Source organism: Moschus berezovskii, chromosome 2, assembly GCF_049115385.1.
Source record: "Moschus berezovskii isolate FMDL1 chromosome 2, NW_MosBer_1.0, whole genome shotgun sequence".
Lineage (NCBI taxonomy): Eukaryota > Metazoa > Chordata > Mammalia > Artiodactyla > Moschidae > Moschus > Moschus berezovskii.
This window is the reverse complement of record NC_142461.1, coordinates 116,275,517-116,292,769: the sequence shown is the minus strand read 5'-3', so window position 1 is coordinate 116,292,769 and position 17,253 is coordinate 116,275,517. Positions and strand designations below refer to the sequence as shown.

General features: G+C 33.2%; 1 protein-coding gene across 1 annotated transcript in view; it reads left to right on the top strand.

The window, feature by feature from the left end:
- SP3 (Sp3 transcription factor) overlaps positions 1–14,104 on the top strand; it is a 60,752-nt gene extending 46,648 nt beyond the window's left edge. The window contains exons 5-7 of the mRNA XM_055398941.2: positions 4,177–4,369; positions 9,606–9,802; positions 12,356–14,104. Coding sequence (XP_055254916.1) covers positions 4,177–4,369; positions 9,606–9,802; positions 12,356–12,672 — 707 coding nt within the window. The 3' untranslated portion in view covers positions 12,673–14,104. The remainder of the gene's footprint in view (positions 1–4,176; positions 4,370–9,605; positions 9,803–12,355) is intronic.
- The last annotated feature ends 3,149 nt before the right edge of the window (positions 14,105–17,253 follow it).

Below are 17,253 nucleotides of genomic sequence, written 5' to 3'. Positions count from 1 at the left end.
AGACTCTTTAAGACTCACTAAGTAACCTCCTGTAGGTTACTTTAAATTTTTGTATTTAGAATCTTTCAAAGAATATTATACATTCAGAAAAATGTATAAACCATATGTGTGTAACTTGATGAATTTTTATAAAACGAATACATAGGAGAAATTACCACTTGGATCAGGAAATAAGATATTGCCAGCAATTCAGCAGTCTCCCTACACCCAGTCAGTGTTCGTTGTAAAGGCAGGCAGTCACTGTTGCTTTGAGCTTTGTGAGCTTTATTTAAATGGCGTATCTGTCTATAGATACAGGCACTATATGTAAAAGAGTGTGTGTGTTTGTCTTCTTCTATTTAAAATTACATGTTGGTGATGTTCCTGTTGCATATAAGTTCATTTTCATTGTTTTAACATATTCACTGTATGAATGAATATATCATGATTTTTTCCCCCCTATTCCAACACTGACATGTATGAGTAACTTCCAGTTAAGGGTGAGTTTCTGTACTTTTAGTGTCATGTGTATATACATTTCTGTTGGAGTGAAATTACATGGGTTATAGGGTGTACGTAGGTTCAGCTTTAAGAGATATGGTCAAAAGATTTCCAAAGTCGTCTTATGGATTTACACACCCACCTGCAGTGTGGGAGTTTCTGTTGCTGTACTACTTTGCTTACAGTTGGCCTGGTCTGTTTTCAAAAGTTTTAGCCATCTTGATGGATGGGTGTTTCACTGTGATTTAAATTTTTCTGGTGTCTAATAATATTGAATACTTTTTCATACTTCTGTGGCCCATTTTGATGGGTATTACTTTCCCTTCTCCTGAGCTGTATAAACAGTAGATTCTAAGAGTAACTGGATGCCATGTGGGACTCTAATAACAGCATGGTAAAAAATATTTTCCTATTATCTATACTAAGATACTGAGAAAGATACAGACTTGACTGCCTAGTACTAAAGATTTAGTTTGAAGGTTTGTCTGTCTTAAATTGATAATGCAGGTTGGCAAAGGGGTTATTTAGAATTAGGTGAATTTATGATTAACATTCTAAAATATCCCAGTGTGTGTATGATCAAGTAAAATGAAAAAATCAAGTATAGCACCTGTTGGGCAGTTTAATTTATTGTCTTTAGTGAGCACTAAGTGGTCCTGTCCATATGAACTGACTTTTCTTTTTTTCACTAAGTGATGCTAGAAAATTAAGTATCCATTTGGGATAAAATGAAAATTTTAAAATCTTATCTGTACGTGTTATTTATAGATAGAAGGAGCATAGTGAAGCCAGGGACAGTCTTTCCAGGTAGATTATTAGCTATACTGGAAATTCCTCCTTAAGGAAGGGTTTGTTTATTTAGTCAGTTGTATTTTCTGAGCACTTTTGAGTGAAGCTTTATCTAAAGGGATGTGTGAACCAGTAAATAGAGTTAATTCTAACTTAAGCATGTATAAAGAAGATGGCATTTGAACTAATGTTGAAGGATAAGTAAAGTTTAGTGTTCGTTGCTCAGTCGTGTTATTTTATAGGTCCCATTAAGAGAATCAGCAATAGGAGTACACCCTTCTAATATCCGTACCCTCAGCCAGGTTGTATTTCATTCTTGCCCTATCTCACTGGTTGCTTTCTTTGTTCTGTGTGTTTTCTTGAAATCTTTCTTCTGTCTCGCTAGACTCCTTTATCTATATTTAACATTCTGTCCTCCTTTTTCCTTGCTATCCTGTCACAAATAATGTAAAATGAGTAGCGTTAAAACCATCTGAGAGAGAAAAGCAAATCCTGTATTAACACACATATGAACTCTAGAAAGATGGTACTGATGGACCTCTTTGCAGGGCAGCAGTGGAGGCACAGACGTGGAGAACAGGCTTGTGGAGACAGTAGGGGAGGAGGGGGTGGGATGAATGAGAGAGAAGCGTGGGGACATCCACACTACCATATGGGTGGGACAGAGGGAGCATGTGTGCCTTTAGCTGACTCATGTTGGTGTATGGCAGAGAGTATTATAAAGCAGTTATCACCCAATTAAAAATATTAAAAATTCCTCAGTTTATGGACTTAAAATGTATCCACCATGGGATATGTGCTATTTGTATGCTGAGACTTTTAATTAACTTGTAAAAAAGCTAATACTATGAAGTGTTTGTGCAAGTATTTAAATGTTTGTCATAATGATGCAGGTGGACATCTGATTATAGAGTGATCGATACTCATTTATGTTGTATGTTCGGGTGAATTTTATATGTATTTAATTCTTCACCTTTTCACTGGGGAAATAGAAACCAGTTTCCCCTTAACTTCCAACCATCAAATTCTCTCTGCTTCTGAGGTCTAACACAGTTCGTGGCACAAATTAGCTAATTATTTATTGAATGAAAGAATGTGCTTATATCTTTTCTTCTTTCATGTAATAGAAAAAGAGGTGGCTGTACTCCCTCAGTTAAACCTGTAAGTGCTATGGATCATCATCCCCTCCTGACTTCTTAGAGACCTCATTTCTGTGTTTTCAGTCTCTCCCTCTGTAATGGAACTTTCTCATAAGCATTTACACATGTTTAAGTCTTTCCTGTCTTCACAAACTGAACAAAACACTCCCTCCCCAGACTCTCTTCTTTGGTCCCCTTCAGCCTATACTGTCATGTTTCTGTCTTCCTCTCAAGCCAGATGTTTTGGAAAACTTACCTATACTTGTTACTAGATACTTTTTCGCTTCTTGCCCATGTTCTTAGTTTCTATCTTGATGTCTTGATTTTTCTACAGTATCTGATGTTGACCACTTTCTCTCTTTCCTTTCTTTTAATGTAGCACATTTTCCTGGGTACTTCTTTCTTTCACAGGTTCCTCCTCTTCTGTCTGTTTAAATACCTGCATTCTTCACAGGCTAATTCTGTTCTCATTCTACTCGTAGCCTTTGAGTTTTCTAACCTACTTCTTTGGATGGACTCCATCTGTGCAGGTCCAACTTTTTTTTTTACTGGTTTGTCTGACAACAGTTCAGACTCCATGACCAGCAACACTGAACTCATTAACTGTCCTTTACCTCTGCCTGAACCTTTTCTCGTATTTACTATTGCAGTGAACGGCACCACCACCCACCCTGTTGCCCAGGCCAGAATGGTCTCTCTTCCCATTTCCCTCCTTGATTTTTAGTTGTAGTTATTCTGATAAATTTAAACTATTTGAGGCATTTTTCTTGGTTGTACATTCTAGTTTTCATTAGTATAAATTCAGGAGATATTAGATAAAGCATATTTTATTCTTCATGCTACTTTTGGCTCCAATTATTAATGACTAATACAGATCTAAAATAATTTTCTATTGAGATTTTTAGTTTACATAAATCACAATAAAAATGGGCAGAAATTTGTTTTACCAAAGATGATTCTATTCAGTATTCTAAATCATGTATTGTTTTTTAAAATAATTTGTTTTTTCTGAATTGAAAAAACCTCTTAGCTCACTTAGAAAATGATGTCATATCATTATTGATGTAAAGAAAGATGTTTGACTATGCTAAGAAAATGATGTAGCTTCCTGCCATATCCACTCTTCTTCACCATTGCATGCTCATTTTGTTTCTCAGTCTGGTTTATAATAAAATTCCTTGAGAATAAAAATTCTCTCATACATAGATACCTCCTTCCACAGTGATACTGTGGTTGTGGCCATTATGGATATTTTTGCAAGGATTGACTTTAAAGGTTAGGTTTATGAGTAATAATTTCGTAGTACCTACAGGTAGGCATAACTGCATTCCCATAATGCCTACATTTTGCATTCCCATAGTTGTGTAAATGGGTATAATTGATACAGACTGTACAAGAGAGGTTTAAGGCATCAGAATTTGTTCCAATCTGAGTTGACCATTAGATACATTGACTATTTGAACAGTTATAATTAAGTTTCAGATTGTTTTATGACTTAGCTTGCTCAAAAAAATAATTGGCATTCTTACTGAATTTTTAAAAAGCAAGCTGTCATGCTCTCTTTTTGGCTTAATCTCTGATATTTAGAATAAAACAGATTGTTTTAAAAGAATAATCCACAACAGGGAGCAGTGATTATGCTCCACCAACAGATGCTTGTTTTACGTATACATAGTATTTACTCATTTAATCTTAGAGAGGCTCAGATCTCTTGCTATCTTTTTGGGCCAGTGGGCTGCTTCTCATCTGTATTTGTTTTTTTCTTTAGATATTAGGATCAAGGAGGAAGAACCTGATCCTGAAGAGTGGCAGCTCAGTGGTGATTCCACATTGAATACCAATGACCTGACGCACTTAAGAGTGCAGGTAGTCGATGAAGAAGGGGACCAGCAGCACCAGGAAGGAAAGCGCCTGCGAAGGGTAGCATGCACCTGCCCCAACTGCAAAGAAGGCGGCGGGAGGTACGCGCACAGGCAGCAGACTTTGTTTAGGCTGCCGATACCATCATCCTAATGTTTGACAATGCTGCATGCCCTGTCACCTACTTAAGGGAAATTATTCACTACATGATCATCTTGTGTGTTTGTCCGTATGAGTGTGGCATAAAAAGGTAGTGAACAGAATATGTGAAATCACATTTTTAGTTCTGAATGCCTTTTTTTTAAAAAAAAAACTAAAATTGGTTTAAAAAGAAGTATAGTAGGATGCCATTTAACAGGCCCATATCAGATAATTTGCAAACCAGCAATGAGATTTGCCTAAATACTGATTAAAAAGTTGCTTCTTAACTTGAGAATAACTGTTATATAATATAAAAATAAGTTCAGAAATTGGTGATAAAGTGTATTTTCCATTTTCAACAGAAATGAATAATAAGCATTAATGGTGGAATTTTTTAAAAAGTGAAACTGTAACATTTCTGTTCAGTGTTTTTAAAAATAAACATTAAGAAAAAAAATGACAAACTCAAAACCTATCAGTAACTGTATTAAATGTGGATGGATTAAGCTTAATAATTAAGAGATTGAGTCTCCGATCATCCTTGAAAAACAGACTGCAGCCTTATATTGATTATAAAGAACATCTTAAATTGGCACAGAAATATTGAAAATAAAGAAATGAAAGAGATTTATTTGGCAAATGTTAACAAAAAGGAAATATGCATAGCAGACATGGTTTCATTTGATATCTATTTGATATTTTCACCTAATGGATAGATAGGGATATATTTCTTAATAACATGAAGTTTTCATCAAGAAGATTTACTAGCCATGATACCTTTCCCCCGCAACTTGGAAGTATATAGAGAAAAAACGGATAGCACTCTAAAGACATACTAATCAAATCCTCCAGTCATAGTGAAATATCTTAATATACCTCTCTCAGAAATGAGCTATTTAAATAGACCGGAGGTGGGGGGATCTATTAATAAATAGAGTTAATGAACTTGATCTAATAAAGCCTACCTGCCTTTGAAAAGTTGATTTGTACACTGGCCAGCCCATTCACATTAATAATAATGACTAATTGTTAATACTGAGAACTTACTGTGTTCTAGATAGTCTTATGTGTGAGGCATGGAGAGGATGAATGGTTTTTAAGAGCATGTAAAACTGGAACTTGGACCCAGTTTCTTACTCTAGGACCTGTTTTAACCACTATACTGCCTCCTGAATAAATTTGCTTCTGCATCTGATCCTTAGGCATTTGTATTTACTAATGGTAATTATTCACTTGTTTTATTTATTCTTTGAAATGTTTTGGTCAATTTAAATAAATTAGTGTGGAATTTGGTTAGACAACAACTTTTCTGAAGTTTACTCTCATTTTTAGAGGAACTTTCAAGATAAACTGTTCATGAGAGTCAAATCTGAGGGTCATGGCTTTGCCTCTGTTTTGCTTATTCTTTTTCTTTAAATTGAAAGTTTCAAATTTATGTTTATTAAACTAAAACATGCTCAAAAAATTCAGAAGTATAAAAGAGTATTAAAATAATACCAAATTTCTACCCTGCTTCAAGATGACTATTGTTACATTTTTGTATCTATCTTTCCAGACTTTAAATATATTTTAAAGTAGAATCACCTTCTCTGTTTTACATGTCTGTTCTTCTTATTTTGAAAATTTTTGTGATCGTACTTCCAAGTCTACAAAAAGCTTGCATCAATTTTTTATGACTATAGTATTCTAGTGTGTGGATGTATAAGAATTTAAAAACTTTTGGGGAGTTTATGGTCAATTAATTCTTGCACATATGTCTTTGCACATTTGTCTGATTATTTCATCAGTATAAGTTAACAGTGGTAGAATTGTGGGATCAAAGGGAAATGTCTAATAGAAAGTTGCATCAATTTATATTCCATCCGTGGTATATGAGAGTGTCTGTTTGCCCACACCCTTGCCAACAATGAATTGTACCATTTTTTAAAACCTTTAAAGTCTGAGATGAAAAGTAATGCCTCACTATTGTTTTACTTAGTCGTATATTTTTGTTACTTTATGAGATTGAACATTTTTTGTTGTTATTTTACCATTTAAAAATTTTGTAAATTATTTCTGTCTTCTGTGAATCTGTTAATTTGTCTGTGTCATATGTGCAGATATTTTTTTCCAGTTTTACGTTGCCTTTCAATTTTTTCAGTGGTTTGCAAAATGCGATTGTTTATACAAGTAAGGAGAATTCTCACAGTTTGCAAACTTTTAAGCACAAAATTTTTACTTGAGATGCATTGTTATCATGCTATTAAGTCTTCCTCAAACTGAGGATTATAAAAATACTCATTTTTCTAGAACTTCTGTGAGTTCATTTTAAAATAATTTATTCTGAGCAGTTAATATTGAAGTTCTTAAGAAAAAAAACTATATTGTTTCTTAGAGCTCATTTGCACAAAATTCAGCTAATATATTCATGATAGGCACAATCGTATCATTGGGAGTTGCTCCATCTAGTTAATAGAAGCATAACATAATAAATCCCATTCCGCAAAGGTGAGATAGATGGCATTTTAAGCATTTTAGAATATTGGACTTTTTCTTTCAGCAATATTCTTTAAAAGAATATAATAGTGTGTGTAAAGTGGCATCTTTAAAGAACTAAATTTTGTTTTATCTTTTTGAACAAGGTGTAAAATATAATTAAATATTTAAAAATTATATTCTTTTGGGCATTTAGCCAATATTTATTAAGCAGAAGCAGCCTTCAGAAACTTTATACTCTGGTAGAAGAGACGATAGTAAAATAAATTCTAAGGACATTATTGTTATATAGGTTTTGTGTGAATTAGACCTCAACCCATTTTTTGAAAAATCAGTTATTTTGTAAAATCTATTATTTTCCCTGTCAGCATTTCAGTTTGTGTTTTGTTTCTCCTGTCCCACGCAAAAGACTCAATTTATTTTTCTTAATCCTTCCACTCAGAATTTAGCTTGCTTCATTGTATTGTTCTGTCTTTGCATTATTAAAATTTTGGGAGCAATTTTAAGAAGTCAAGAATCTGAACTTAAAATTGTTAGATTTTTTTTTAAGGTCATGTAATAGGTATAGGGCTGTAAATATATAAATCAAGAAGAAAACTTACAGTAATCTTTTATTACTTAAAGGTTGTTAAGAAATTTACTTAAGTTCTCTTTCTTCATATCACATTCCATAAGTGCATATCTATATCTTGAGTAAAATTTTTCTTTAAATAGAAACTTGAACGTGGGCTTTTCCTTTATATTGTATATTTTTGTGTGCCCTGTCTTCATTTTTTCTTTCTTACGTGCCTGTCTCATTTTCAGGCAATAAATATGTCTTGTTTCCTTATAATTCAGTTGATGAACAAGTATCTTTCCTTGGAATTTTGGTTCTTTGAAAACTCATTTGTTGCAATAATTTATTTTAGTCTTGTGCTTTGTTCCTGCTCTCAGGTTAACTTTTGCAAAGTCAGTACAATAGCACTTTTGAATTTATAAAAGACATTGATTCACCTGAGTGGTAGGCTTAGAAGAGAGGCAGGAAGTTATGAGTGTAGAATCAACTGAATTGGGTTCTTTGTGAAATTGCTGTGGTGAACACAATATGTAAAATCGGTTTGTACACCAATAGCCACAGACATTGCTCTTTTTCTTTGGGCTATTCAAAAACAAATTTAAAAGAGCTAAACTAAATGGAAATACTGTTGGCTTTGGTTAAGACTTTGGCATTGCAGGTGAGCCAGCAAAACCTATTTCACTCAACTCAGCTCTTCGAAGAGAGTTGTAGAAATTGGGGGTGGACTGGAGCTGAAACTAGAATTGTGTTAGATTATGACATCCTTGCCCTTGAGACAACAGCATGACTCCTCCTTGTCTTTACTTATGCTATTCCTCTGCCTGGAATGCCTTCCCTCCTTTCTATCTAAATCCTACCCACCTTCTCCACGAAGCCTTCTCTAACTACTGGAGCCCACATTGATGTCTCCCTGTTCAGAACACCTATGGCATCTAACAGCCAGCACTGCACCGTTTAGCACTGTTTGTCCTATGGCAATTTCACATGCTACTGAGTGTGAGTACATTAAAATATAAATGTGGGGAAATATGCATTTTTCCAGTAAAATTTGAGAAACAATAGGTATATACAGGAGGATTTGCAGGCTTATGGACGGTTTACAGGCTATATACCTAGACTGAGATTGTGGGAGGAGGGGAAGTTGGGTGGGGGTCTTAAATGTGTCTTTTTTAATCTCAGAGAAACTGCGAAGTTTATATAATAAAATTTCGACAATTGATGAGTCTAAAATGTCATTTTTTTAATATAAACTCATTTATTTGTCTTTATTCAGTAACTAGCCTTTTTTGTTGTTGTCGAGGTTGAGTAATAACATTTTCTGTAGTGTTTAATACAATTTGAATATCATTTCTGGAATCAAAAAAGTTTCCTTCTTGCTTAGGCTAGGATATCTGTGTTCACCCATCTAAGCACATATCTTCTAAGCCTTGTTCTTGCCATCAAGTAATGAAATGTAACAGATGTAAAACTTTGCAGTGTGGAGAAACTGCATTTTATTTATGTCTCTGATTTATAATTTGGGGTATCTGCATGGTTATTAGTAAGGGAATTTTAACTGTAAGATAATTTTTATTTCATATAATTCTAGGGATCTAAGATGACAGCTTTGTATAGATTTGTTTCCTCTGGTTTTCTGTAAGTCAGTGTATATTCAGGGTGTGGCCATACAAATATGTGAATAAATAATACATATATCATATCAGTTTAAAGCCTGATTAAGGCACCTAATTAATTGTACCTGTGATGAGTTAATGCATCTGTTGTTGATTTACTTTTTAAATTAGCTGACATCGTGACTTTGAATAGACCATTTAGTTTTCCTGTTCAACTAATTTAATTGAATTGGGTCTATGCATAGAATTTGTGAATGGTTCTGACAAGATAATAAATAGCTTTATTATATACTCTATGTATGAAATGTCCTTTTAAATTATGTATTTCTTGAACATATTTATACTTGGACAGCATTCACATTAGTTGTGGACTAAAAGAACATGTGAAACTTCCAAATTCTTATTTAAATTGATTTTAAATGGTTTTGGTTTCTGATTGACCGCATGGTGATAATGTCTTCTATTTGAAATTCAGCATGTTGAATATGATGAGTGGTATTTCCGTTTGAATATTTTCATATAAGTATATATTATTCTGTGTGTGTTTTTTAGAGGTACCAATCTTGGGAAAAAGAAGCAACACATTTGTCATATACCAGGATGTGGTAAAGTCTATGGGAAGACCTCACATCTGAGAGCTCATCTTCGTTGGCATTCTGGGGAGCGCCCATTTATTTGTAACTGGATGTTCTGTGGTAAAAGATTTACTCGAAGTGATGAATTACAGAGGCACAGAAGAACACATACAGGTTACTAATCTTTACTTTTAACAGACAAAAATTAATTATAGGGATGCATACTACCTTGAACTTTTTTTTAAGCATAGCTTACTGAACTGAATCTTTTAAAATATGATTGTTTACATCACATTTCTATCTTCAGCAGCATCAATTTAAAAACATTTAATTCTAAACAAGCCATATGGCTTATCATATAAAATAATGTTTTATCTTATGCAGACTTTGGTTAGTGTTGTTTTCTTTTTCAGTCAGTTTTTTGTTTTTTTGTTTTCATTTTATTCAGTGTCTTAAGTCATATTTATCTTATTGTTAATTACGTCAGTGTTCTAAATTAGTTGTATGCTTTTACTCGTGATCATTATCTTCTTCCTCCTTAACACTGTAATAATAATTCCTTTTCCTCTGATAATCTCATGTTTTAATATATGTGAAATAAGCCAAAAACTATTTTCTTTGAGGGGTAATAACCATGGCATTTCTGATGTCAGGATTTTCATTTAATTGTGTTTACATAGTGTTTGTATGGTCGTTACATGGAATGGACGTAGGAATGACCCAAATTGAATTCAACTTAATATAACATACACAGATAGTTTTCTCTTACCACTATATAATGATCAAGATGATCATCAGTCTATGCTCAACATTTGAAGAATTGATAAATATATAATGTATAATATAGAGAGCTTTGAAGGAAGAATTATGGTGAAACTTTGAAATCTCTTAGATATAAATATATAAAGTAACCCATGAAATCTGTAGCAGTGTATTATATGCTCTGAAGTGAGTGGTCAAGTGAGAGTCGCTCAGTCGTGTCCAACTCTCTGACCCCAAGGACTGTACATCCCATGGTATTCTCCAGGCCAGAATACTGGAGTGGGTAGCCTTTCCCTTCTTCAGGGATTGAACCTAGGTCTCCCACATTGCAGATGGATTCTTTGCCAACTGAGCTATGAGGGAAGCCCCATTATATGCTCTACTTCTTTTAATTTCTGTATTATCAGGTAGGTAGACAGGTGAACTTAACCTGTTTGAACCTGCAACTGACAGTATAAGAAAATAGATGAAGTATGCCTGGAGGCAGAGATCATTATCACTGGGCTAGTAAGGCACTGTTGGGCATTAAGACCTTAAGGTGGGCCTATACTAGAATTTTCCTCAGTGCAATTTGATCAGCCGGATATGAAAAGATACAGTGTAGAAGGGAAGAAAGGTGTATGAACAAAGTGTAGGAAACACTGTGTTAAAGAGGTTCACTGTACCAAGTACCTTCAAGGAGCACCTTTAGTAGTATGTTAGTGAGCACTATACATCTTCAGGTAGGGGAGGTTGTGGCCGCCTCTCATTGTGCCATTTTTTCATTGAGCATCTCCCAGAACTAATGTTTCAAGGGAAACTTTGGGAAATAACCTTCCCGGAAGAATAGAATAGTATGTGAATAGAAGAAGTGAGAGCTCCATTTGTCCTGAGTGAAGATGAGATTCTGTTAATACATTTCCTTTATGTAGGGTTGTTAGAGGGTCCTTGGAAGTTAAGTAATGGAGACTTTAAAGTATTTAGTTATCTACAAATTACTTTTACATCTCCATACCACTTATTACAATGGTAAAATTTGTATTCTAATAAAATTTGGTATTTAAGGAAGATTTTTCTGGCATTGATTTGTTGGATTGGAGAGGGAAAGCCTAGCATGTCACTGTAATAGTTTAGGCATGAGGTCTGATGAGGACCTGCTGAGAGGAAAGTTGCTGAAATGAGATAGGTAAGACATTTTGAAGAAAATAAGAAAGTATTGGATTTGTTTATTGTGTAAGTTCTCTGTGTATTCCTTTCAGTTTGGCCTTTTGCCTTATCTTCTAGTAATCCTCCCACATAGTGGGTCTTCAGCATATTAAAAGTTTTGTCTGTCTTTTGTGTTTAAAAAATGTAGTTTTAAAATACTTTAAAAATATTTTTTATTCATGTTGAAAAATAAATTTAGGCATCAGAGTCTTATTAACTTTAACATCATGATGTATTAAGCTTGCTTTTGATTATTCCAACTGAAATCAGATCAGATAACCATCTCTAATTCTTGGGACTCTCCAGTCTTTATTAGGTTTCAAGCTTGTGTCTTGGCTTTAATCTTGAAGTACATTGTGCAGTTACTTGAATTTACATTTATGAGTTGGAAGGTTAAATATCAGGATCTGACATGTTAATAATATCTGAAGTATAGCTTAGAACTGTAGTTTTCTTTAAAGAAGTATGTTACAGGTCATCATTTTAAATCTGGTATCTTGTAACAGATGTTTCAAAACAAACTATATAGTTGAGTTATTAGATTCTTACCTGATATCAGTGTATAGTTTAATAAATTTGAAGATTGCTTTTCATCCAAAAATAAAGCTAAATTTATTTTGAAGAAAAAATATTTCAGGGACAGTTCATGAATCGAATACAATTCTAATTGAATTCTGCTCCCTGTCCCTAAAACTGTCAGTCTTGGCTTATTTTCTTTCTCAGAGAATGAGTCTATTAATGTTGAATTTAAAAAACTAAGTAACTCAATTTCTTTAACAGGTGAGAAGAAATTTGTTTGTCCAGAATGTTCAAAACGCTTTATGAGAAGTGATCACCTTGCCAAACATATTAAAACACACCAGAATAAAAAAGGTATCCACTCTAGCAGTACAGTGCTGGCATCTGTGGAAGCTGCACGAGATGATACTTTGATTACTGCAGGAGGAACAACACTTATCCTTGCAAATATTCAACAAGGTTCTGTTTCAGGGATAGGAACTGTTAATACTTCCACCACCAGCAATCAAGATATCCTTACCAACACTGAAATACCTTTACAGCTTGTCACAGTTTCTGGAAATGAGACAATGGAGTAAATATTACACAAATACTTATTCATTGTGGTTATTTTTATACAGTAGTGAGAAGAATATTGTTCCTAAGTTCTTAGATATCTTTTTATTGATGTGCAAAAATTTTTGGATTGACAGTAACTTGGTTATACATGACACTGAAATGCCTTACTTTGTATGATATTCCATAGTATATTAAAAATGGTAAAATTGCATGGGTTTTGTAGGTACTTTTGGAATCTAGAAGAAATGAAATTTTACCAAGTTATATAAAGAGAAAATTGAATTTAACAATGCGAATGGTAGTCTAACCAAATGCACCAATCCTGTGTGGTTTAGTGTAAAAATGAGAACATGTTGGTATTTATCTATTGTAAGATAAAAAAGTTGGTGGGTGAAAGAAATCATGTTATGATAAAAAAAATTTTTGTAATTTTCTTGATGACTGGAATTTTTATTATGCATAACTGACAAATCAAGTTTCCAAGCAAATGTTACATAGTGTAGGCTTTACTTAGCTTATCAATTTGTCATTTTGAAGCTAATTATTTTAATTAGGTTAACTATGTACAATATTTTAAGCATTACTCTTGTAAGATTTTGAAAAATACATTTTAACATGGAACTCTAGGGATAGTCACCTTTTAAATCCTGTTGAAAAGCCATGTTTAAGATTTAATTTGCCAAAATAATGTCTTGTTAATATCCTTTCAATAACTAAGTTGGGCAATATAACCAATGTTTAAAAAGGTTTAAAATGTATAGGTTGAGGCATTTGGGTGGTAAGAAAATGTTTTAGTGAATTATCCCTTTTCTTGAATATTGGAGGACCAAAAAAATAAGGTTTATTGCGTCTTAGCAGTGATTTTTTTTTTTTTTTTTAATCCAATCTTGTTTCCAAAAACCACATGTCTGCCAGGGCCTTAAAAGCCATCATGTAAATTACCAGTAAAGTATAACATATGCAAACATAACAAAATCACTTCCATAGTGACGATACTCCAACCATATGGATATTAGTCATAGAGAACTAGAGGTTTTATGATATTTTTTTAAGTCTTTTTTTTTTTTGGTCTAGGTAGTCAGTCTGCACTTAAATATAAACCATTTTCCTTTTTTTGCTTTTTCCCTTAAAATTTATATGTATCCAGTACATTTAATTGAGAAATGTATGTTTTTTTATTATGCTGTATTTTCTTTTTATTTTTTAATTATTGTTTATATTTTCAATTATTAAAAATGTACAAAATAAAGTTTCATTGCTGGTCTTGTAAGAGCTATACAATTTTCTTAAATGTATACCTATAACTGCAGCAGTTCACCTATTTCAAAAATTTGGAATTCTGTTCATTTGTTATTCTTAAGACCACCTCAGATTTAAAGGCTACCTTATTGTACGTTTAAAGTGTATTATAACAGTGTGGTAGTTAATAAAACACTATTTTTTTTCTTTTGAGTTTGTTGTATTCATGTGCATTTAAAATAATTGCAGTGGTATGGGATGAGAAAATTGGTGTGGTTTATTTTTCTTAGCATTTTATTTGCAGATTCTTGATTTCAGACACTGAAATTATTGTAAACATAAATATATTTACTTATAAATGGAAGAGTAGAGGCTCCTGGAGATTACTTTTGTTTTTTCATCTAAGAATGAGCTTATTAAATAGAACTTCTGAAAAAAATCTTTTAACTTTTAGCCCACATTGATTCATAGAAATTTTATCAATCCATTTTGCAAACCTTTTTTTTGTTTCCCCTGTTAAAGCAATGCAGAATATTTTGCTTATCAAAAATCTGAATTTACTTGAAGATTCTTAAAAATGATAACATAAAACAGCTTTGTTAACCATGACAAGATTTTTTTGAAAAGATTGTTTTTTAATTTATATATATTTAATCATAAAGACAGGATAAGAGGGAAGGAAAAATAAACAGGATATTAATGTGAATATTTTAGATACTTTAAAATACCCAGTTACTTTCTACATATGTAGAGTAGGGTTAAAGATTTCCATTGTCTGTTTTCCAGGCCCAATCTGATACTGTCAGTAATACTAATATTTTTGAGAGCTTAGGACAACACTAGATACACATAAAAACAAAGTTTTTCTAAATGTGAGACTTAAGCTTGTGATGCAGAATAAGAAGTATTACTTGGAATCGTGGAAATTAATGAATGTACGTTTATTTGAAGTTACATGGTTAGAATTTGAATCTTTAAACTCCTTTAAATAATATTTAGAATTTAAAAAATTATGTTGAGTGTGTGAAGAGGACTATATGAGAAGGTTGCCCACTTGAGAAAAACACCCATTAAATCAGGAGATTAAAAAACCTTTTTAGAGTGATGGTAGAGCTGCTGCTGCTGTTGTTAATTGGAGGGTAATTTACAATTTTGTGTTAGTTTCTTGGGCTGTTTTTAACACTGAAAATTTACAGTAAGTTTATAGAGTTTTCAATCTGAGTTTCCAAGCAAATTTTATCACTTCTTAAAGCATGAATGCAATGAAGAAAGTAAGTAGTCTTAAAAATTATTTAAATATATTTTTAGATTTTTTTTGAGAGCCTGCCTGGAATATACTAGTAAATTTTGGGTGTTTGCCTAACAAAGAAATGAAAGTTAGTATTCAACCTCAGCCAAGGTGACTTTAAATATTTGTTTTTTTTTTATGGGAAAAATGTTTAATGCATTCTGGAAACTTAATATTTGAAGAATTACCCTAAAGTAATTTTTTTCTAGTTAAATAAAATCTGTTAGTATTATGTATGGGTGTAATGTTTTAGTGTAAGTTTGCTCTTCAATAGGTGTTTTCAGCAATTGCTTTGTTTTTATCAAGGCTAGAGTTAGTACATACTCAGTATATTTACATACAAATAATTCCTGTTTATCAGAACATACTCATTTAGTGGACTAGGTGTCTATACACTGTACCTCAATTTAAAGAAAATACCACTTGAGAAAATTTTATTTTCTGTAGATTGATACTTAATGACTTTGAGAAGTAACTCACTTAACTTAAAAAAGAACATAAAGCTTTAGAAAAGTACCTCAATTACAAAAAGTCAGGTGCCCTGTAAGTAACTTTGGGCAAAATATTGAAGATGCTTAAATTATTTCAGAATAGTGAAAACACATTCTAAGTAGTAAAAATACATTTAAGGTGAAGGCATGTCAAACATATTTCAAATAGTTCTTAGTAGTCATCAGAAAATGCTGGGAGTATTTAACAATCCACAGGCCTAACTTCATCCCTGACTTAAATCTACATATCTGGAGATGGAGAATATATACACATGACCATTGAACGGTGGTGGGTTTGAACTGCAGGGGTCTGCTTATACCTGGCTATTTTTCAGTTGTAAATATTACAGTACAGTCTGGTTGGTCGAGTCCACATGTAACAAATCAGTCGGAGAGGGCCAGTTATAAGTAATATATAGATTAACCCCCGTGTTCAAGGGTCAGCTGTATTTTTAACACTCCTCAGGTAGCTCTAATAAACACTCCTGAATTAGAATCTTAAGTAGAACAAGTGTCCCCTTGTATCTTAATTGTAATTAGGATCCTATTACTTGAAAATTTCTGTCTTATTAAAAATTTCAGTATTGTTTGAAATGTGAGATTATTACTAACATTTTGTTTTAAAATGTATGTGTTGGTCATGCTACCCTACTAGTAGGCAATTTGGTTTTCAGTTTTAATTATGTTAAGTAGATAAGAATTGTTTTCAATGTAAGAACAATTTGTTCCACTACATAGTATTTTTTAAACTTTTTGCCATGAGTGAGGAAGAAGTCTTTTATCTTCCGATAATCAGCACAAAACGAAATTGGTTGATACCTTGGAAACAAAATTTGATATTTAGTGAAGTCGCTCAGTCGTGTCTGACTCTTTGCGACCCCATGGACACCAGGCTCCTCCGTTCATGGGATTTTCTAGGCAAGATTACTGGAGTGGGTTGCCATTTCCTTCTCCAGGGAGACTTCCTGACCCAGGGATCGAACCCAGGTCTCCCGCATTGTAGACAGACGCTTTACCGTCTGAGCCACCAGGGAAGATATTCAGTAAAATCATCTTTTTTACGTAGTGTTGGGAGACAGATAATACTTGGTCTCTTGTCTTGTTTAGGCAGATTTGTATATAATCATATATATTGTGAATATGTGCTAGTGGCAGATACAAGGTGCTCTTAAAAACTAGAGGGAGAATTCTGCATGGAGAAGTCTGAAAAATTCAGGCAGAGGAAATGGCTCAATTCGATTTGCTTTGGATGACAGGGAATTGTGAGAGATAGTGTGGGGATCTATTGGAGGAGGGGCTGTCACACTGAGAACGAGTTCAGAGTTTAATCTTTACCAGTCTTCCTAATGTTTATGGGATCATAGGCCTTCTTAGGAAATCTGCATTTAATTCATTGTAGTCTAATGTTAAAACAATATAAACTTTACATTGCCTATCTATTTGAACTGGGCCCTGAACCTTGGAAAATGGCCACACTTAGGGAATTGGTGGAGGAAGAGGAGTTGTCAAGGAGGCTGACATAGAAACTGAGTCTCAAGATGGTGACAACAGAGGCAGTCCAGAGGTTCAGTCAGATGAGAAGA